The 21,989-nt window shown below is 43.4% G+C and overlaps 1 protein-coding gene across 1 annotated transcript in view; it reads left to right on the top strand.

Annotated features, from left to right (window-relative positions):
- dnah9l (dynein, axonemal, heavy polypeptide 9 like) overlaps nt 1-21,989 on the top strand; it is a 40,301-nt gene that overhangs the window by 7,572 nt on the left and 10,740 nt on the right. The window contains exons 15-64 of the mRNA XM_071922122.2: nt 15-135; nt 389-558; nt 897-1,119; nt 1,232-1,348; nt 1,596-1,682; nt 1,843-2,001; nt 2,292-2,375; nt 2,488-2,646; nt 2,886-3,008; nt 3,517-3,639; nt 3,916-4,140; nt 4,594-4,812; nt 5,336-5,503; nt 5,680-5,805; nt 5,897-6,004; nt 6,263-6,394; nt 6,507-6,667; nt 7,109-7,265; nt 7,457-7,602; nt 7,733-7,849; nt 7,956-8,094; nt 8,526-8,618; nt 8,999-9,193; nt 9,645-9,722; nt 10,149-10,281; nt 10,455-10,582; nt 11,000-11,148; nt 11,267-11,417; nt 12,079-12,210; nt 12,372-12,545; nt 12,685-12,889; nt 13,949-14,114; nt 14,246-14,348; nt 14,771-14,908; nt 15,091-15,192; nt 15,548-15,709; nt 16,329-16,412; nt 16,838-16,947; nt 17,122-17,284; nt 17,477-17,600; nt 18,244-18,386; nt 18,517-18,678; nt 18,935-18,994; nt 19,087-19,260; nt 19,423-19,569; nt 19,893-20,006; nt 20,264-20,407; nt 20,805-20,987; nt 21,446-21,547; nt 21,741-21,875. Of these exons, the coding sequence (XP_071778223.2) occupies nt 15-135; nt 389-558; nt 897-1,119; nt 1,232-1,348; nt 1,596-1,682; nt 1,843-2,001; nt 2,292-2,375; nt 2,488-2,646; nt 2,886-3,008; nt 3,517-3,639; nt 3,916-4,140; nt 4,594-4,812; nt 5,336-5,503; nt 5,680-5,805; nt 5,897-6,004; nt 6,263-6,394; nt 6,507-6,667; nt 7,109-7,265; nt 7,457-7,602; nt 7,733-7,849; nt 7,956-8,094; nt 8,526-8,618; nt 8,999-9,193; nt 9,645-9,722; nt 10,149-10,281; nt 10,455-10,582; nt 11,000-11,148; nt 11,267-11,417; nt 12,079-12,210; nt 12,372-12,545; nt 12,685-12,889; nt 13,949-14,114; nt 14,246-14,348; nt 14,771-14,908; nt 15,091-15,192; nt 15,548-15,709; nt 16,329-16,412; nt 16,838-16,947; nt 17,122-17,284; nt 17,477-17,600; nt 18,244-18,386; nt 18,517-18,678; nt 18,935-18,994; nt 19,087-19,260; nt 19,423-19,569; nt 19,893-20,006; nt 20,264-20,407; nt 20,805-20,987; nt 21,446-21,547; nt 21,741-21,875 (7,018 nt within the window). The remainder of the gene's footprint in view (nt 1-14; nt 136-388; nt 559-896; nt 1,120-1,231; nt 1,349-1,595; nt 1,683-1,842; nt 2,002-2,291; nt 2,376-2,487; nt 2,647-2,885; nt 3,009-3,516; nt 3,640-3,915; nt 4,141-4,593; nt 4,813-5,335; nt 5,504-5,679; nt 5,806-5,896; nt 6,005-6,262; nt 6,395-6,506; nt 6,668-7,108; nt 7,266-7,456; nt 7,603-7,732; nt 7,850-7,955; nt 8,095-8,525; nt 8,619-8,998; nt 9,194-9,644; nt 9,723-10,148; nt 10,282-10,454; nt 10,583-10,999; nt 11,149-11,266; nt 11,418-12,078; nt 12,211-12,371; nt 12,546-12,684; nt 12,890-13,948; nt 14,115-14,245; nt 14,349-14,770; nt 14,909-15,090; nt 15,193-15,547; nt 15,710-16,328; nt 16,413-16,837; nt 16,948-17,121; nt 17,285-17,476; nt 17,601-18,243; nt 18,387-18,516; nt 18,679-18,934; nt 18,995-19,086; nt 19,261-19,422; nt 19,570-19,892; nt 20,007-20,263; nt 20,408-20,804; nt 20,988-21,445; nt 21,548-21,740; nt 21,876-21,989) is intronic.

The following is a 21,989-nucleotide window of genomic DNA, read 5'->3' as shown; positions in this document are numbered from 1 at the left end:
CTTACCTTTCACAGGTCTGAATTTATGAGGCAGTTCCTGCTGTATGGGCATGTACTGAGTACAGAGGAAGCTGAGCTGTATGCCGACTATGAACTGAAGAAGAACCCGCCCACTCTGGACAACTTTAAAGAACAGGTGCGTCCCACATCATAGTTCACATTCACGATTTTCAAAGGTTGGGGGATAAGCACTTTGTTCAAGGGCACATTGATGGTGGTTCTCAGTCGCTTTCAGTTTTTCCCAGCCAGTTCTGGGATTCAGACCAGCAACTGTCTGGTCACAAGCCCACCTCTCTAAACTCTAGGCTAACACTGCCCCCAAATGACAAAGTCAGTACTTACTCTCTGATCCTTGTCTCTGAGTCACCGTACTTCATTCTTCATTCCAGATCAATCTGTTTGAGTCTCTGTATGTGCGAGTGAGCAAGATGGAGGACAGGAGGGTGTTCTGTGGCTGGCTGCAGCTAGACATCAGACCCTTCAAACACACACTGATGAACGTCATCAAGAGATGGAGCTGGATGTTCAAGGAGCACCTGCTCAACCACGTAAACCAGAGGTTAGACACACACACACACACACACAAGCACACACACAATCCTGCTCTACACACAACTGGTTGCAAAAAAATATGGTAAATTCAAATCAAGTCAACTTAAACACACGCCCTAAACACAAAGCACTTTGTTACAAAGCACTTCACAAGTTTATAAGAAAAAAAATAACATAACAGCAAACAATCTAAAAAACATGCAGATAAAACATAGGGACCTAGCAGTGGTTTGATTAAATTCGAAATTTTACTTTCACATTATTATCATTCCAAGAATATTTTTTCTGTGCTTCTTCCCTGCTTTCTCAAACTTTTCATCATCCTCTCTCCTCTCTATCCCTCAGTGTGAGGGACTTGTCCTCCTTTGTCCAGGACACAGCGCGGGGTCTTTCTAACAAGGTGTCAGATGGCGACTATGCAGGCCTGGTGGACATCATGGGTCACCTCATGGCCATTCGCGACAGACAGATCAGCAACGAACAGCACTTCAAACCTCTCAAGTCTACCGCTGAGCTCCTGAAGACCTATGGACAGCAACTCCCAGAGAGTGTCTACTCACAGCTGGAAGTGTGTATCAGCACACACAAACACAAACAGGGACACACACATTTTCATGGATGATGGCACTCATACATTTTTACTGCCTTACATCCTGTACGTTATTACCACAATAACACAGGAGCTGCCTGAGAAGTGGAAAAGTCTGAGGAAGATTGCCTTCACAGTCAAACATGAAGTGGCGCCGCTACAATCCAATGAAGTCTCCGTCATACGCAGGAAATGTGTCCGGTTTGAGGTGAGAGTGTATGTTCGTGCTCGAGTGCCTCAAGGTGAGGCTGTGTGTGAGTGGGGTAGAGTGTCAGTGTGGAAACCCCTAACAAAGAGCTCAATGTCTGACCATCTCATTTTCTCTCCTGCATTATGTATGACTGAGCCACCACCCCCCAACGTGGTGCAGAGTTATTGATGGAGATGTAGAGACAGATATTCATCCAAACTGCAGCTTCCTTGAATCCTAAATGTGCAGTGTTTTCACCTTTCAGGTCAAGCAGCATGAGTTCAGAGAACAGTTCCGTACCGAAACCATCTTTAAGATCAGTGTGGAGGAGCCATATAAACTGATTGATAAGGTGAGGAGTGTGGACCATAGGCCGACTACCTACTCAAAAATAAAAGTCATTTCTGCCATGTCAAACTGGTCCCTTTAATGATTAAATGGAAATCACTTTTTTATGCTTTTAGAGCATTTTAATGGCCTATACTGTATATCCTGTATGTCTCTGTCTCCAGTCTAATCGAGCAGTAGCAGTGTTGGAGACAGAAATGCGGAAGCTGCAGGACACAGCTGATCTGTTTGAGGTCAGCTTCCCAGACTACAAGCAGTTGCGCCAGTGTCGCTCTGACATCATACTGGTCAAAGCTGTCTGGGACATGGTCATCTTTGTCAAGGTACGCATCAATCAGCACAATACAAACACCCTAGAGTCTATTTACATGCACCCAAACATTGACATTTTGAATCTTTAGCTGTGTTTATGCACCATAGCTTACACATTTACACAAGGCAACAAGGCATGCATAGTGGATAGGTTGACCGAGCCCCTGTGACAGCAAGTATCTCCATTGCTGAAGTGTCCTTGAGCAAGACACTGAATCCCTACCAGCTCCATGGGTGCTGAACCTGCACTCGAAAAGAGAATTTCCCCATTATAACACTCTCATTCTCCTCTCCATGCCAGACCAGTATAAAGGATTGGACCAAGACTCCATGGAAGGAGATCAACGTTGAGCAGATGGACATGGAGCTCAGACGGTTTGCTAAGGTGTAACAAGCTTCCACGCACTAACTCACTTCAAATAAGCCTTATAATGTTCTTCTCTTTATTTTATCTCATGCGATATGTAATTTGTGAGTATTTCTGTTACATGTTGAAGGAGATGAAGACACTGGATAAGGAGGTGCGGGTGTGGAACGTCTACACGGGTCTGGAGTCGACTGTGAAGAACCTGCTGACCTCTCTGAGAGCCGTCAACGAGCTGCAGAACTCTGCTGTCAGGGAGAGACACTGGCAACAGCTCATGAACACCACTAGGGTACGGGACGATCTCTGCTGCTTTATCACTATGTCTGAAAATATTGTGTTCTTTTTTGTATACAGTCTGCAGCTCTCTTCAGTTTAGTTCTATTCTGCTTCGGTCTGGTCTTTCTGTACCTATCCTGTCTGTTCCTGTCCTGTCCTTGTCATGATCAGCACAGTTCAGTTAACCCAATGATCCAATGATAAGACATGTGATCACACTCATGGCTGTCACGGCGTCCTTTTGGTCCCCAGGTTAGGTTTGTGATGGGGGAGGGCACCACCCTGGGGGACCTGTTGGAACTACAGCTCCACCGTGTTGAGGACGAGGTCAAAAACATTGTGGACAAGGCTGTGAAAGAGATGGCCATAGAGAAGGTAGGTTTAAGGATTGGGGGCACAGAGTCTCTGTATAGCTTCATGGGGTTGTGGTTGTGATGTACAGTGTACAAAAGCAAAATACAATTGAAGTCACATAACAGAGAGAGCTATTTTTTTTCTATGTGGACACAGTAGGCAGTAGTACTACTGTATATCAAAGTAGAAGTCTTATGGGTCAAGGCTGTTTAAATGTTGACTAAACAAAGTAGAGACAGTTCCTTCTTGAGTCTGTCACAAGATCCTTCAGATGAGAAGAGTGAATTAAGTTAACCATGCTATTTCAGCTTTAAATCCTTTTCCAGTGATTTCCACAAAGCAGAGTAAATGAAGGCACTTTTGCCTTGAAATCGAAAATAATAATAATACAGAAATAAGATAGACAACACCCTCAGTAATATCCCTGGTGAGTTTTATTTTCATCTTAGCACTCATTTTGTAAGACTGTCAATTACTTAAAACGGAAGATATCTCACTTTGGAGTGAAACTTTTCCTTTTTGCTCTTAGGTGTTGGCAGAGATTACCCAGACATGGAGTGTGATGGCTTTGTCCTATGAGACTCATCAGAGCACAGGAACCCCTCTGCTCAAAGCAGATGAGAATCTGATAGAAACACTGGAGGACAACCAGGTAAGCATGTTACCTGTGGTTACTCTCCGCAGCATGTGACATGTCATTCATTTCAATAGTTAAAGAGATATATTGTACATCATACAACTTGGGGTTAGATTATTTCAGTTATGTTATGTGGTCATGGCTAGGATTGCTTTTAGCCTTTGTGTAGCGCTTTTAATTCATGCTGTATTCAAACCAAACAATGATACCTTGTGCTAGTCACACTAACTCCCTGTAGCGATGGATATCTGACTTCCACCTTCTCAAGATTCCCTTTTATGTCCCTTTAAGGTGCAGCTGCAGAACATCCTGATGAGTAAGTACGTGGAGTACTTCCAGGCAGAAGTGAGTGGCTGGCAGAGGAAGCTGATGGTGGCTGACCTGGTCATCTCCTCCTGGATGTCTGTGCAGAGGACCTGGGCTCACCTCAACAGCATCTTCACCAACAGCCACGATATCCGCTGCCAGCTGGCCAGTGACGCCGAGCGCTTCCAAGGCATACACACTGACTTCCAGGTAACACACACAGTGTTTCCTTTACATTCATTTATCTGTAGTCGCCCCACACAACTGAAAAATTGCCTCCACAGCAAGAAAAATAGAATGAAAATTCATCATCTGGCCCTGTTGTTCAGTCTAACCCCCCAAAAAAACAATTATTGCACAATTGTCTACATATCATGATATAAATATCCAAGTAAGAATCATCCTTAAATTGTAATATGTACCAGAACCGAGCACACATGTATGTGTCTGTATAGCTGTATCTACAGTATACATAACTCCTAAAATAAAACACATTTGAATCTTATTTATTGATGCCTTATATCCTTTGTTATTTAACTTCTCTCTCTCCCTATGCTGATCTCTGTCTACTGTATAAAATGTCCCCATCCCACCATATCACCACCTACTGTATTTCCTTTCTCTTTTTCTCCTTCCCCCTGTACTCCCTCTCGTCCCACCCAGAGCCTGATGACGGAGGTGGTGCAGAGCAGTAACGTGGTGGAGGTAACCAACCAGCCGGGCTTCCTGGAGAAGCTGGAGACCTTGCAGCAGAGGCTGTCTGTGTGTGAGAAGGCGCTGGCTGAGTACCTGGAGACCAAGAGGCTCACATTCCCCAGATTCTACTTTGTCTCTGCCTCCGACCTGCTGGAGATTGTCTCCAAGGGAACGCAGCCCAAACAGGTAGCTGGAGCTGGCAATGTGGATGGAGATTTGGATTTAATTATGTATTCATATGAACACATACTGTGGATATCAGTGGAATACAAGATGTTGTGCCTACAGTGTGTTTGTGTTATGGAGAAGAGATTGGAAAGTCGATCAGAGTTCCTAGACAGGTCTGGAAGGTCTGGAAACGTATTGGAAATAAATGTTTTAATTTCTAGGTCTTGAAAAGATTGGAAATTGCACAGAAAGTCTGGAAAAAAATAGCATTCCATATTTCATCCAGTCTCAATACACATATTAATAAATAATTAATAATCCCAATCAGCAATTGAGTAATATGGCCTAGTTAACAGGCGCATTGCATCACCATTATCAGCTTACAGCATATTGAACACCAGCCTTTTTTCAAATCCAGTCAAGAGATTGAGGGCTGTAAAAAGCATGGACTTTTGAAATGGAAAATGGTTAGGAACCCTAGTCGATGATGATGATGATGATGATGATGATGATGATGATGATGTGTGTGTGTGTTCTCCAGGTGACCAGACACCTACTGAAGCTGTTTGACAACATAGCAGACCTCCGCTTCAAGGACTCGGACAGAGGTGGAGAAGGGGAGGAGGACGGGGAGGCACTTGCCATAGGGATGTACAGTCGAGAGGGGGAGTATGTTCCATTCTCTGAGCCATGTGTGTGTGAGGGACAGGTATGTATTTGTGCGTGTGAAAAGTCACACCTGTACTTTTATGTGTATGAAGTTGGTCAGAATGTGTACATGTAATGATTTTGATGCTTTTTCCATAATAAAGTGTTGCATGGAATCCTAGACAAAAAAGTATCCTTGGGTACAAATAAGTTTCTTCTCTGTGTGTCTCCCTTCAGGCAGAGTGTTGGCTGAGTGCCTTGGAGAGCACCATGCGCTGCACGGTTCAGAAGGAGATCCAGGAGGCCGTCGCTGCCTACGAAGACAAACCGCGAGACCAGTGGCTCTTTGACTACCCTGCACAGGTCTGTTTGTGTCTCATCTGTATCACAGCAACATTATAGCACCTCATATGCACAACAAATTACAGAGTGTCTGTTTTCCTGCCATGCCTAGGTGGGTCTGACTGGTAGCCAGGTATGGTGGGCCACAGATGTGGGCATTGCCTTTGAGAGGGTGGAGGAGGGATTCGAGACTGCCTTGAAAGACTACAACAGAAAACAGGTACTGCAAACACGCATGAGTAAGGGTTGTTACTGTAGGTACGATTGCTCGTTAGTGGTTATGTTATGATTGATTTTCCATATAAGAAAACAGGCATGACATGCTTTCGTAAAAAGTCATCTTCAAAAACAGACAATTTGTCAGTGATGATAATGTGATGTTTAATGTTGATGGATTATTGTATTGTGATTCTTATGATGATGGTCAAACAGAGTGATTGTGTTGGTCAATGATGTTTGCTGCCTTCTGGTTTTGTAGATCACTCAGCTGAACTCGCTGATCCACATGCTGCTTGGGGAGTTAACTCCTGGAGACAGACAGAAGATCATGACTGTCTGCACCATTGATGTCCACGCTCGAGACGTAGTCGCCAAACTCATAGCTCAGAAGGTAGTACTCGGACATGACTTTGATGTTTGTTGAGTCAGCCATGATTCAAGATGTAAGAGAAGTTGACGCCTCTGTTGGCGCGTGTGTGTGTGTGTGTGTGTGTGTCTCCTAGGTGACAACAGGCCAGGCATTTGCATGGCTGTCCCAGTTACGCCACCGTTGGGATGACGAAACCAGACACTGTTACATCAATATCTGTGACGCCCAGTTCCAGTTCAGCTATGAATACCTGGGGAACACCAACAGACTGGTCATCACCCCTCTCACTGACAGGTACACACACACATACACTGTACACGCACATGTACTTGTAATCACACCTTGCACACATCGTTGGAGAAGCAAGAGCTTAAACAAAGAGAGCTAGTGTGTGACTTGGACAGGACAGTGGTTCGAATCCACCAACTGAGACCACCTGGGAAAATCTACACAGGGCTGAGAGAATGAACTCAGTGGTCGAAAGTAGTCAGCTCCCAAATAAATGTGTGTAATTGTGAGTGTAAAGCAGGAAACTCATGTGTTTTGTCCCCTGGTTAAATAAAGACAAAAAAAAACCACACATAAACACAGCAGTCTTATATTCGATCACAAATCACATATATAAGTACACTTTGTTACTCAACCACATTGTTTACAACTGCAGTTCTTTGCATCAAAATAATTGCTATTGTTGGTTACTCAGGTTTCTTTATATCTCAACCCTTCCTCCGTCAGGTGTTACATAACCCTTACCCAGTCCCTCCATCTGACTATGAGTGGCGCCCCCTCTGGCCCGGCCGGCACTGGCAAGACAGAGACTACCAAAGACCTGGGACGCTCCCTAGGCATCATGGTCTATGTATTCAACTGCTCAGAACAGATGGACTACAAGGTAGAGTGGACTGTACAGAATTTACAGAAGATAATACCATTCATATCATATGAATGGTATGATTTATGATTTAATTCCCCCTCCTCTCCACCCTTCATCCTCATTTCCGTGTGTGTGTCTCTCTCTCTCACTCTCTCTCTCTCTCGCTCTCTCTCTCTCTCTCTCTCTCTCTCTCTCTGTTCCTCTTCCAGTCCATTGGTAACATCTATAAGGGTCTGGCTCAGACAGGAGTGTGGGGATGCTTTGATGAGTTCAACAGGATCTCAGTGGAAGTGCTGTCTGTGGTGGCTGTACAGGTCAAAACCATACAAGATGCCATACGCAACAAGAAACAGAGGTATGATGTGGAAATAGCAGGATATGCATTATAAATGATCCGTATATTAATCCACCCATTTGTCTGCCAATCTAGCCATTCATTCATTTATCTATGCACGCGTTCAGCCATCTTGTATGTGTGTATGTAGGTTCCATTTCCTGGGAGAGGAGATAGAGCTGAGGCCAACAGTGGGAATCTTCATCACTCTGAACCCGGGCTACGCCGGCCGGGCCGAGCTCCCTGAGAACCTCAAGGCTCTATTCAGGTCTGAAACACAGGGAGAGAAAGAAACAGAGATAGGGAGAGCGAGAGTGAGAGTTCATGGAGGTCAATAGCTGCCTAATTAATAGGTGTTCTTTCTACCTATTCAGGCCCTGTGCCATGGTGATCCCAGACTTTGAGCTGATCTGTGAGATCATGTTGGTGGCAGAGGGGTTCATAGACGCTCGTCTGCTGGCACGCAAGTTCATCAGCCTCTACACTCTCTGTAAGGAGCTGCTGTCCAAACAGGTGCAGAAAACTAGCTTCTATTTACCAAGACACAGGATTCAATGTAACGATCCCTTGTGCTATTTTACAGTAAGATGAGCACATATGTAGAAAGCTAGTGTGAATGTTTGAGGAAAGAGGGAGTGGGTGAGAGTAGGGTTAGTCAAGTTGGGGTCATCAAGTGGACACTTGTTATCGCAGATTCTTGGTTGAATTAGGCCAACGGCATCTTCAGAGGGATCAACATGAAGTCCTGGTGTGCCAGAAGATACACCACTCCCAACACTGATCGGAGCTATATTCATCTACACTACATTACTCTCAGTTTGAACCTACATTTAGTGTCTAACACTGTGTCGGAATAGAAGAGATAAGTACTCTTAGAAAATGTAATAAATATGGTGCTTAATTTATTTCATGGCTAACATTAGTTCATGTCCTTTTTCTGTCAGGATCATTATGATTGGGGCTTGAGGGCCATCAAATCAGTTCTGGTGGTGGCTGGTTCTCTGAAGAGAGAGGACAGGAGCACACCTGAGGAACAGGTACTGATTTCTAACTCTGTTGCCATTTGGTGGATGCTTTCATGTCATTTCATTTAGAATGTCTGCATCAGTTGAAAACGGTCAACATGTGTTGATTCATATGAGATGTAAAATGCAGCAAAATAATTTTGTGTCTCAAATCATCGAGACTAATCATCATGATTAATAACTGTGATCACAATATCTAGCAAAACTATTGCGTTTATGATTTTAACCATTAACATGCAGTCCTCTACCTATTGTAAGTTTGTACGCATTTAGTATGGGAAGCCCCAGTGGGAATCTTACCACTAATCCTGCCATGCTCTACCCAACATTTAAACTTTTGAATTTGTAAGTGTATATGAGTTAAGACGCCTACACTCTCCTTTTGTCCCCAGGTGCTGATGCGGGCTCTGAGGGACTTCAACCTGCCTAAGATAGTGACCAGTGACGTGCCTATCTTCCTGGGGCTGATCAGCGACCTGTTCCCCCTGTTGGACGTGCCCAGGAAGAGAGACCCTGAGCTGGAGAACGCTGTGCGCCAGTCAGTCAGTGAGCTGCACCTGCAGCCTGAGGAAAACTTCATACTCAAGGTATGGAAGAAGAGTTGACGCATTATAAAATCATGTTGAAATTAAAGTAATCTTATTCTGTGCCCGATATTATTTAGATGTCATAGTAACAAGGGCTTGTACAACATGTTCACATGTTCTTATGTACATGTTTCTGCTGGAAAACCTTCATCAAAGGAAGAAGAAGTAAGGAAGAAGATTGTATGAATCAGCTTCTGTTTTAGGATCACAGGACAGATTACATGTCTGGAAATATAACTATGGAATGTTTACAGTAATTTATACCGGTGAATGATAGTTTTGAAATGATGACTCACTAAGATGCACAGAACTTTAATCCTTTGGGAAGGTAAGTGAAGAGTTATATATTAGTCTGTGTTTTGTGAGAAAAAATGAAAATTTGGAATTCATAGTATTTATGTTTGCGGTAGTGCAGTATGATACTATGACATCCATGTTTGTGTGTCTGTAGGTGACCCAGCTGGAGGAGCTGCTGGCTGTCAGACACTCAGTGTTTGTAGTCGGGGGACCAGGAACTGGGAAGAGCCAGGTACAAAATACATTTAAATAACTATCCTTAACACCATGTACAAACTAGTGTGAGCCATCTATTTGTCCATGTATAAAGCCAGTTAATGAAAGAATCATCATGTCTAACCATTCCCCTCATCCTCCAATCATTTCTGTTCTCTGTTTCTGTATCAGCTTCTCAAGCTGCTTTAATCTGTTTAAAGTTTTATGATTTACCTAGTATTATGATTTATTAAAGCGCAGGAGATGTGTCATAACCTGTGTCTCAGCAATCTTGGGCTGACACCCTGCAGCTAACAGACCAAACGTGCCTGCAGCTAAATTCAACAAAGCACTCAATTTCATGATTCTCTTATCTACAGACATGTGATAATGAGGGGCTTGATCTTGTGAAAACACACAGATGATGTCTGTGCTCAGTAGAAATGTAATTTTTATTCCTCAGATCCTGAAGACCCTCCATAGAACCTACGCAAACATGAAGATGAAGCCGGTGTGGAATGATATCAACCCCAAAGCTGTGACCACAGACGAGTTGTTTGGATACCTGCACCCTGCTACCAGAGAGTGGAAGGATGGTGAGGGGAATTGTTAGTGGAGGATTATACAAGGAATTCAATCAGCAATGAATGATGATCAAAGGGACCATTTTTTTGGTAGCAGTCAGGAGCAGGCTGATTTTGGTGCTGGCTCCCAGGCCTCTACCCAGTATCAGTTAAAGTACCTGCGTTTTCTTCTCTCGCTGCCTCAGGTCTGTTCTCCTCTACCATGAGAGAGCTGACCTCGGTGGGCCACGACGGGCCCAAGTGGATTGTTCTGGACGGAGACATCGACCCTATGTGGATCGAGTCACTCAACACGGTCATGGATGACAATAAGGTCTGAGCAGATCTATGTTCTGCTTTTATGATGATTTTCCATTTTGCCTGTTCTGTTACCATACAGTGCATTTGCAATACAGTATCTACGCTAAGTCTTCCCCTCTTCCTTTCTCTAACCTTCAGTCTGTTTGTCATTACCTCTCCTTTCCTTCCCTTGCTGCATTTTGTCCTTCAGTCTGGGTTTGAACCAGGCCTGAAAATTTCAGCCTCAACCCAACCAAACCACAAAAAATTTACCTCCAAACCCAAACCAAGCTTAAGGGGTATATACATTTTAGTTAGCCTCAACCCAGAACTAAAACATGACCCACCCCCAAACACATTAGTGAGAAATTCAGCCCATGTTTGAGATCCGATCAGGTCCCCTTGCGTTCAAGAATAAATGTCAAGCCCTTGCTCCTCTCTCTCTGTCCAGGTATTGACTCTAGCCAGTAATGAGAGGATCAGTCTGTCCTCCTCCATGCGTTTACTCTTTGAGATCTCACACCTGAAGGCTGCTACTCCTGCTACTGTGTCCCGGGCAGGAATACTCTATGTCAACCCACAGGACCTCGGCTGGAGCTCGTAAGACACACACACACACACACACACACACACACACAAACACAAACACACATACAAAGTTTGGGATTTTGAATTTACATGAATCAATTTGTGTCTTGATTGGCACCCCTCCTCTCAGTTATGTGACAAGCTGGATTGACACCCGGCACGCCCAATCAGAGCGAGCCAACCTCACCATTCTGTTTGACAAGTATGTGCCCTACTGCCTGGAGCAGGTCCGCTGCAACCTGAAAACCATCACTCCTATACCAGAGAACAGCATGGTGCAGGTGACGACACACACACTGCTTGCTATGTCCTTATAGGATAAATTGTCTTTTATCAATTGATATGCACATTAAGCGTTTCAATGAGATATCTAAAACAGATCTGAAAATGAGATTTGATGTCTACCCTGACAAAATAATAGGTGGCATGAAAGTGAAATTACAGAATATGACTAAAGATAAAAGGTGTGGAAAGAGATTAGTGCCAGCAGAGATTGGATTTGAATTGCAGCAATGCACAATATCAACATTTTCGAGTATGGAAATCATCTATGTACCCTTTGGAACAAAGTCATCCACATAGAATTATCAGTTAGATTAGTTATAAATTATCTATCAGCATTTTTCAAATTCATTGCTTTATCAGATTTCCTGTCTTCTCCATGATATTCAATTGGACACTCTACTTCTGTGTGTTATCCAATCAGACTCTGTGTTCCTGTGTATTATCCAATAAGACACTATTACTGTGTTGTCCAATCCGACACTGTATTTCTGTGTATTGTCCAATCAGACACTGTGTTCCTGTGTATTGTCCACTAAGACGCTGTGTTACTGTGTGCTGTCCAATCAGACGCTGTATTTCTGTGTATTGTCCAATCAGACACTGTGTTCCTGTGTATTGTCCAATAAGACTCTGTGTTACTGTGTGTTGTCCAATCAGACGCTGTGTTCCTTGTTGGACTGCCTGCTGACAGAGGAGAACACTCCAGCTGACTCTCCCAGAGAACTCTATGAGATCTACTTTGTCTTTGCCTGCGTCTGGGCCTTCGGAGGGGCTCTCTTCCAGGATCATGTGAGTGCAGTGTCTGTGTTTGTGTCTGTGTCTGTGTTTGTGTCTGTGTCTGTGTGAATGTGTGCTTGAAGAGCTACCTCCTTTGCAGTAGTATTATTTTTCATTCCAGATAATCCATATTATTAATACATGTTATGATATTGTTTTTCTCCCTGGCCCAGTTGATTGACTACCGGGCCGAGTTCAGCCGCTGGTGGTCTAAGGAGATGAGAGCAGTGAAGTTTCCTTCGCAGGGCACCGTCTTTGACTACTTCATAGACTCCGACACTAAGAAGTTCTCTCCCTGGAGCGAGAGGATGCTGCCATTCGAGCTGGAGCCCGATGTCCCGTTACAGGTGTGTTGTATTGATGCATGTTTGTGTACAGTAAGCACGGAATTACATTATATTAGCACACATTTCTGATGACATTATGAACTCTTACTTCTCTCAGTCATGTCGTGTGTGTGTGTGTGTGTGTGTGTGTGTGTTTCAGACGGTGTTGGTCCACACTCCAGAGACCATCTGTCTGACCTACTTCATAGACTTGCTGCTCCAGAGAGGCAAGCCTATCATGTTAGTGGGCAACGCCGGAGTGGGCAAAACCATCCTGGTGTCTGATAAAGTAGCCAAGCTGAAGGAGGACTACGTTGTGGCTAAAGTCCCCTTCAACTACTACACCACCTCAGCCATGCTGCAGCGTAAGTCTACTCACAGGACTGAAGATGCTTTTGGGGACTAAGTGCTAAACCAAAACGAGTACAGATCCTACACAGTCCCATGGTTAGTGGTAGTGCAAGTTACAGCTGGCTAGTTAACAACAATTTGAAAACACATTGTAAAAGTGCAAACATAAGTCATAATACATGTCAGAATTGTGAGTAAAAGGTTCTGCATTTTGGTAGATAAAAAAATGGATTTCAAAAAATATACATCTTTAAAAAATATCAAAGGAGATTTTTTTCTCAGATGTTGACATCAGTATTCAAAGAGTAGAAAGAGTAGTTTGTGGAGTCGTGCGAAAATACAGAACTAAGCCGTTAAGATTTATGGTCAATGTTAAATCTTCACAATAATAGAACTTTTACTTCCCTTTATTGCTGTAAGTAAATATTGCTCTATAAACAACAGACATGATTTGTAGAAAATGATTTTTCAAATGCTGTAAACAGTGATGAAGTTTGATAGCATACAGATATAAAGGAGTGAAGGTGTCTCACCCAAGAATAGCTGACCTGAATTTGCCTCTTGATGTCCAAAGTGCCATGGTGACAGTGCCACGGGGAAAAGGCACTTCTGTACCTCAATTATTTCTGGGGAAGGACAGGGTGCCCTTGTTAAAGTAGGGTACACCTATATCGTGGATATCCTTGTCCTGTTTAAAGTGATGATGATAGCAAATAAACCTCTGTATATGCTAAATATATTACTGAACACACTGTGGCCCATCCTGTACATGTGCCAGAGTGTCCTACCCCCCCCCCCTTTAATAGCTCACAGCACTTCCCCTTTAACATTGCATTGGTTACACAGAATGCCATTTCAGTACAAGCTTTTATTCAGCACAGCAACAGCTTTATTTGGAAATCCATTCATCCATCTATTCTTAATGTCTCTTCTCCTGGTGTAGGTTGCTGTTGAAAATACAGAATTGAGAAAAACTCCTCTTAAATTCACATTTGCTAATTAGAGATTAAATCGTTTACTTTGAGCACTACCCACAGTTCTTTGAGCTGTGTTATGCAACATGTGGACCTCAGGTGTCCTGGAAAAGCCCCTGGAGAAGAAGGCAGGTCGTAACTTTGCTCCTCCTGCTGCCAAGAGACTCATCTACTTCATAGATGACCTCAACATGCCTGAGGTGGACGTCTATGGGACCGTCCAGCCACACACACTCATACGCCAGCACCTCGACTACAACCACTGGTAAGACTCTTGATTTCATACACATCAGACAGATCGCACCCATACAGATAAACACGTATACTGCACAGTGGCTACAAATTACACTGAATGTGACGATTTAGGTTGAATCGAGATAAACTGAATCTGTGTAGGTATGACAGACAGAGACTGGTGTTGAAGGAAATCTCTAACTGCCAGTACATCACCTGTATGAACCCAACAGCTGGGAGCTTCTCTGTCAACCCCAGACTACAGGTACAGTGCTCATACATACACACACACACACATACCTACATATATATACACAATTAATACTACTCCTGCAACCACTACTAACTATCATCATCATCAGTATTATCATCTTTATTTGGTTAGCACTTTTCAAAATACAGTTATAAAGTGATTTACCAAGGAACCATTAAACACGAAAAAGTCCAACAGTACAAATCAACAGTAAAAGCAAAAAGCAATGTAAGCAAAGCAAGAAACATAAAAGTAAAAAGAGGCTCAAGGACAATTAATAAAAGTTGATTACATAAAAGAAACTCTATGAAAGTCAGTTTTAAGAAGTGGTTTAAAAAATGATGTTGATTTGTCAGGTCATTCCACAGTCTAACAGCCCTGATGGCAAATAACTCACAGCACATTCCTAATCTATCTCCCCGTCTCCCTTCCAGAGGCATTTCTCAGTGTTTGCGGTCCATTTCCCCAGTGCTGATGCATTAGCCACTATCTTCTCCAGCATCCTGTCAGCTCACTTCCTTCAGGGAGGATTCAGCTACGGCGTCTCGCGCTCTGTTGGGACCCTCATACAGGTAAACCTACAGTATCACTCATCTACATTAATGCCTCATGTCATACTGTACTTTGCACCCATCCATGCAAGCTTTAGTCTGTCAATCCATCCATGCTGACACTGCCCATCCTTTCCTTCCTTCCAGTATCCATCCAGTCATGTCTGCATCTATTAATCGTCTCTTTGCTTCTGTTCACCCAGGCAGCGATCTGTCTGCACCAGAAAATCAGTCAGAACTTCCTCCCTACTGCCATACGCTTCCATTACATCTTCAACCTCCGAGACCTCTCCAACATCTTCCAGGTAACACACACACATGGTCATTCAGATGACAAAACACAAAAATACAAGTCTACTATGTCAAATGATTGTTGTCTCCTCAATTGGTCACTTAGTTGAATTATGTTGACTTGATTTAGATTTACAGTATTACAGAGGTGTGGTTGCATGTGTAGTTTTTAATTGTATTCAATGGAACAAAAACTGAATCCTGAATAATTGAATATTCATATTAGATATCAAACCACATCCACCTGACTCACTGTCCATTGTAGAGATCCCATTTCTGTGGACAGGTTAGTGTACCAGATAAACTGGTACTATAATGTTGAGTGCGTCACACAGTTATACAGTAGACTCCATGTGTCCTGGTGTGTAGGGTATCCTGTTTGCCCTGCCGGAGTGTATCCGTTACCCTATAGACCTGGTTCACCTGTGGCTCCATGAGAGCTCCAGGGTCTACTCCGACAAACTGATGGAGGAGAAGGATGTGGAACTCTTCAACAAGATCCTGCTGGACACTGGCAAGAGATATTTTGAGGTAGGAGATAAGGATCATAACGGCCTTGTCTGAAATGCACAATATGAACATACAAACTTCCCTGCATCAGGGTTCATGTCACCCTGAGGTCACCGTAGATTTTCTTCAAAATCCAAAAATCGTAAAATATTTTTCTAAAACGTTAATCATAATAATGAACTTTATTTATATGTCACTTATCTAAAAGTAAGCTCAAGAACAATAAATGATAGAAACGCCTATAGAGTAGATGATCTGATCAGATTTTGGAGCACTTTGCTGCATAAATGTGGACATTAATGAGGAAAAATGGCATTAAGCTGCTGAAATGCCTCTTGTTTTAAGGATTTGGTCTTTTAGTTTAGTATCACTTAATATCCTACTGTAGCTGCTGCATTCTGAACCAGCTGGAGACATGAGAGTGACTTTTGACTGAGGCAGGAGTAGAGAGAATTGCAAGATGAGATAAAAATGATTTAATCCTTCATTTCTCATATGAAAGAAACATATGACATAACCTAAAATTAATGCTCTATTCTTAACCAGTGAAGAGCAGTTTCACTTTGGCATGTTCAGCATTTCTTACTTTTGGTGTTGTTTTTATTTGTTTTGTCCCTCTGTGTCTGCCTCACTCCTCCAGGGAATAGACGAGTCCATCTTTATCCACCAGCCTCTGGTGTACTGTCACTTCGCTCTGGGAGTGGGAGAGCCTCGCTATCACCAGGTTAGACACACTCACACACACTGGGGCTGGTTAGAGCTAGTCAGCTCTAATTAGCTGGACGCCATGTCGCTGGCTTCAAGTACCCATTTATTCTCCATTATGTGTGATAATGAAATGGGTGAGTTTAATTGTCTTTGAGTTCAATCAATTTAGTATGTGGATGATCTCCAGCTCAAATATTGAAAGACCTTTTGGCAGGAGACTGCTGCTGTCATGTCCAATCTTTGAGGAAATGAATGAAGATGAATGCACTGTCATTAGCAAATTAATTGCTCTTCCTTTTTACATTGATTTGGATTTGAAAGTGAATCAACCCCAGCCCTGATAAGAACTTAATTTCATTACAGTATCTGGAAGCTGCCACAGAGCGACTAGGACTTTACACAATTAGACCAGTCAATTTGTTTATTTGCCTGTCTTGTCAGGCTTCAGACTGGGAGAAGCTCCAGAAGACACTGACTGATGCTCTGGAGCATTATAATGAACTGCACGCTGTCATGAACCTGGTACTGTTTGAGGAAGCCATCCAACATGTGTAAGGCATGCACACACACAGACGCAGCACGCAAACTACGGTCAAACACATAATGTCTGTTAGCGTGCACAAGGGATGATTTACACAGCGTATAAGCACATATGTAAATCACAGAATGCACACATAAACACACACACACACACACACATTATTCATCCTGGTATGTGTGTGTAGGTGTCGTATCAGCCGGATCCTGGAGGCCCCCCATGGTAACGCCCTGCTGGTGGGTGTTGGAGGCAGCGGGAAGCAGAGTCTGTGTCGGCTGGCTGCCTTCCTCAGCATGCTGGAAGTTTTCCAGATCACTCTGCGTAAAGGCTACGGTATCAATGACCTCAAGGTAACCATGCATATACACACACATATACATACAGTATGTCATTCCCGTAACTTCATAAAAAGGATAGGTAGTCCTGAATGTTCTCACATTGTTCTTTTTCCCATTTTCTATTCATTTACAATCTCCCTTTTCTCTATGCTGTTTTTTTCTACTCTTTCTTTGTCCTTTTTCTGGCGCCACTCGTCTCTCCAGAGTGATATAGCAGCGTTGTATATCAAGGTGGGGGTGAAGAACATTGGGACAGTGTTCCTCCACACAGACGCCCAGATTCCAGATGAACGCTTCCTGGTGCTCATCAATGATATGCTGGCCTCAGGTTTGGTTACACTGTCTGACCTAGGATGACTGTCTTTTCATTTGATGAGCACAGGATTTCTGCTTTAGTGTGTAAATACTCTAGTCAATACTACATAATGTGCATACTTTCTTCTTGTGAGGGTCCTAGAATGTCAAAGACCTTCAAGGCATGAATTTAACTTTTTCATCAAATGCCCAAAGATTCAAAATTTCACCAGTCAATTTATTTTCTCAGCATAGTTTTTAGACTAAAGAAGACAATTTGAACACAGGTTGACTACCCATCAAAGTGGCCAGTGGAGCTGCAGCCATAGCCGAGATTTATCAGAATGTGGCTGGTAGCTATTGTTAATTTCAATCCTTGGTAATTTTACATTAATCCAAGGGGTAAAAGCAAACTGTTTTATAGGACAGCACAGTTGAAATGCACTTTTAATATACTGTATGTTGCATTGAAATGTAACACTAGACACACAGATGTCTACACAATATTTAAGGGTGTACTGTGCATGACTTTTTGCATATTAGCAAGTACTAGATAATCTACAGTACATAGCTAGCATACAAGGAGTGCCAGTGAGCAATAGAAATGAGCTGAAGGCAGAATCCAAAAAGGAGAAGCACAAATACACACACTGAGTTTGCGTCCTTCCTGTTATTAGGGGATATTCCAGACCTGTTTAGTGACGAGGAGGTGGATATGATCGTGACGTCTATCCGTTTGGAGCTGAGAGGTTTAGGACTCATCGACACCAGAGACAACTGCTGGAGCTTCTTTATTGAGAGGATACGACGGCAGCTCAAGGTCTGGAATATTATTTACATTATATTATTCAGCCACACATGGCTTCAACACATGACTTGACTGGTATCACCATCTCCACCATGTCTTTATCTCACTCTCTCTCCATGCTCTCCCTCCATCTGGCCTCCAGGTGGTCTTGTGTTTCTCCCCAGTCGGGTTCACGTTGCGTACGCGTGCACGGAAGTTTCCGGCTCTGGTGAACTGTACAGCCATAGACTGGTTCCACCCCTGGCCTCAGCTCGCCCTGGAGTCTGTCAGCTCTACCTTCATAGAGAAGATACCTGGGCTGGAGGTGACAACACATTCACCCAGCATTCATATTCACCACTAGTTCTTAATTTTAATAAAACTTTTCTGCTCTTTGGGAAGCATTCATCATTTAATTGTAGGACAACATGGTGGAAAAGACATAACTACAGTACACCAGTCATATCCATAAATATGAATTAAATTGAACAATATTTCTTTGATAGAAATTCAAAGTTTAACAGTCTAACAGATGCCTAAAATTGTCTTTATAATTCCCTGTGTGTGTTTATGCCATATAGCCATGTGTCCGGGCATCTATCGGTGAGTTCATCTCCTATGCCCACACCAGTGTCAATGAGGTGAGAGTTACTGGAAACCACCATGGATACCATCACTTCCTGGTACTTTGGCATCATCTCTTTGGTCTAAACCTTGTTTTACTAAACCCTAGGTGAGTGTCAAATACCAGCAGAATGAGAAGCACTTCAACTACACCACACCCAAGAGTTTCCTGGAGTTCATGAAGCTGTATGGCAACTTGCTGGGGACAAAACGCAGAGAACTGACCCAGAAGATGGAAAGGCTAGACAACGGCCTACAGAAACTACAGACTACTGCCTCACAGGTCAGAGAATATACACTGTACAGCGTTAATGCATACAAAAGGTGGGTCATCCACCTATTTACTTTGTCTATCTACGTACATGCTGTCATCTCTCGCCCTCTGTTGCCCTTCTCATCCTTTTTACATCCTCCATCTCTCCGTCTCTCCATCTCTCTGTGTCAGGTGGAGGACCTGAAAGCCAAGCTAGCGGTGCAGGAGGTGGAGCTGTGGCAGAGGAACACAGACACAGAGGCTCTCATCGCGAAGATAGGACAGCAGAGCGACAAGCTCAACCAGGAGAGGGCTGTGGCCGATGCTGAGGAGCAAAGGGTAGGAGTGTGTGTGGGTGTACGGTTGGGTATTCAGTGGTTTCAACCTCATTTGAGCACCTTAACATTTTAGGCAATGAACTGATGCTCTTATCCAGAGTGACGGTAAGCGCAACAGTAGAATAAGCATAAACTCCTAGATCGCCACAATTACAGCACATTTTGAGATTCATGTTTTTGGCATTTCCTGTATTAAAAAACAGTGGATATGGGAGAGAGAGGTTATTACATGTGACAAAGGTCAGCCAGACTTGAGCCCATTTCATTCCAAGTACATTGATGCTTCTTCCTCACCTTCAAGTGTCTTTCTTGATGTTTGTTCAGGTGGCAGCGATCCAAGCTGAGGTGACCAAGCAGCAGCAGGAGAGTGAGGACGACCTGGCCAAGGCTGAACCTGCGCTACAGGCAGCCAACGCAGCCCTCAATACACTCAACAGGGTAACACACTCTCACACACACATGAATACAGACACCAGAATAGTGTCACCTCAACTGTAAAAAAAAAAAACCCTGAAGTACTATGGGAGTTTGTGCATGTGTGTGTATGTGCTGTGTCTTTAAATTCAAGTTCACTTCATTGTCATATGCGAAAAAATACAAAGAAAAACTTTCCTACAAGGTTGTCTCCATTCCAGACACCCCATCAAAAGTTTGTGTGTGTGTCTGTGTGTGTGTGCATGTGTGTACCCATCCAGTTGAACCTGACGGAGCTGAGGACGTTCCCCAACCCTCCAGCTATTGTCACCAACGTCTCAGCAGCTGTTCTGGTGCTGCTGGCTCCCCAGGGCCGCATCCCCAAAGATCGCAGCTGGAAGGCTTCCAAGGTGGTCATGAGCAAGGTGAGATTTTATGGTGATGTCTTATAGTGTTTCCCAGACATTTATTAGTGGCAGCCCACCGCAAAATCAGACAACTCCATCACAAATAAATTCCCCACACTGATGAAATAACATTTTAAAAGTGTCATGACTGTGCATGATTTTCCGCTGCTTTTTTTCACGTCCCTTGTCCGCTCTGACCTTCCACCATTACTGAAAACCTGAGAAATTGGGGGAAACGCTGTGTTGCAGTAGACAGTTGCCAGTGCTGTGTGTAGCTTAGTATATTATTATTTTCTACCACTTCTTTTTTACTCTCCATGTTGTTTTAGAAAGCCTGCAAAGGTGTTATATTTGGACATAGTGAAGTGAAGCCATTTTAACTAATCCACATGCATATACACACACACACGCCCAGGTCGATGACTTCCTGCAGGCGCTGGTGAACTTTGACAAAGAGCACATCCCCGAGGCCACAGTGAGGTGCGTGAGAGACGATTACCTCAGCGACGCAGAGTTCAACCCCGAGTTCGTACGACTCAAATCCTCCGCTGCTGCGGGGCTCTGTGCCTGGGTCATCAACATTATACGCTTCCACGAGGTACACACATACACACAAACTGTCATACTTTAGTGTCAACCTAGCTGTGCCAGTGTGTGTTGGTTTTCAATGTACAGCACTGTGTTCTTGTTGTTTGATAGGTTATTTCCTTTCTCCCCACCTCTTGCGCTGCCTTGGATAGATGTTTGTAAGTACAACACTGCATCCATGTCTTTGTTCTGTTATTTGAAATATATATGCATAGTATTTTCTATAGATACAGATATAGATGAGGCATGTTCTAAGCTCTACCCATAGTGTATCTACCCAGTCTCAATCCCACAAGACCTGTCTGCAGGACAGTGAGACAAACATGCTACCAATTAAACCATAGGTACGCTCCTGAATAAGCTGATGGATAGTATTTCTACTAGTCATCAGGATAACAGGGTAACACACTTATTCAAGTCACACTTCACCGTGTGTGGTGTGCATGTGTGTGTGTATTGTGTCTCTAGGTATTCTGTGAGGTGGAGGTGAAGAGGATGTCTCTGTCTCAGGCCAATGCTGATCTGGCCGAGGCTGCTGAGAAACTAGAGGTCATCAGGAAGAAACTAGCTGTGAGTCTGTCCAAACCTTCCTCCCTTCCTTCATTCTTTCTTTCTTATTCTTCATTTTATTACATCATTTACCAAGACACTCACAGCTGGCAAGCATGTATATGCATGTGTAAGCTAGTTTTCACTTGCTTATGTGAAATGTTTTAGAGGACAAAAGTCGTTTTTTCCTCCTCTCTCTCTGCCTCTTTCTCAGGAGCTGGACGGCAGCCTGGAGACTCTGACAGCAGCATTTGAGAGAGCCACCTCAGAGAAACTACGCTGTCAGGATGAGGTCAACCGCACCAACAAGACAATAGAACTAGCCAATCGGCTGGTCAAAGGGCTGGAGGTGGGCAAGACAGCGACCAATAGGAAATCAGTTTGATTCATGTTTCTGAAAGGAGATTTCAAGCTACTACACTATGTTTGTATACACATACCCTAGTTTGTATGCATTACCTAG

Source organism: Centroberyx gerrardi, chromosome 13 (genome assembly GCF_048128805.1).
Source record: "Centroberyx gerrardi isolate f3 chromosome 13, fCenGer3.hap1.cur.20231027, whole genome shotgun sequence".
NCBI lineage: Eukaryota > Metazoa > Chordata > Actinopteri > Beryciformes > Berycidae > Centroberyx > Centroberyx gerrardi.
The sequence above is the reverse complement of the archived record's forward strand: the minus strand, read 5'-3'. Positions and strand labels throughout refer to the sequence as shown.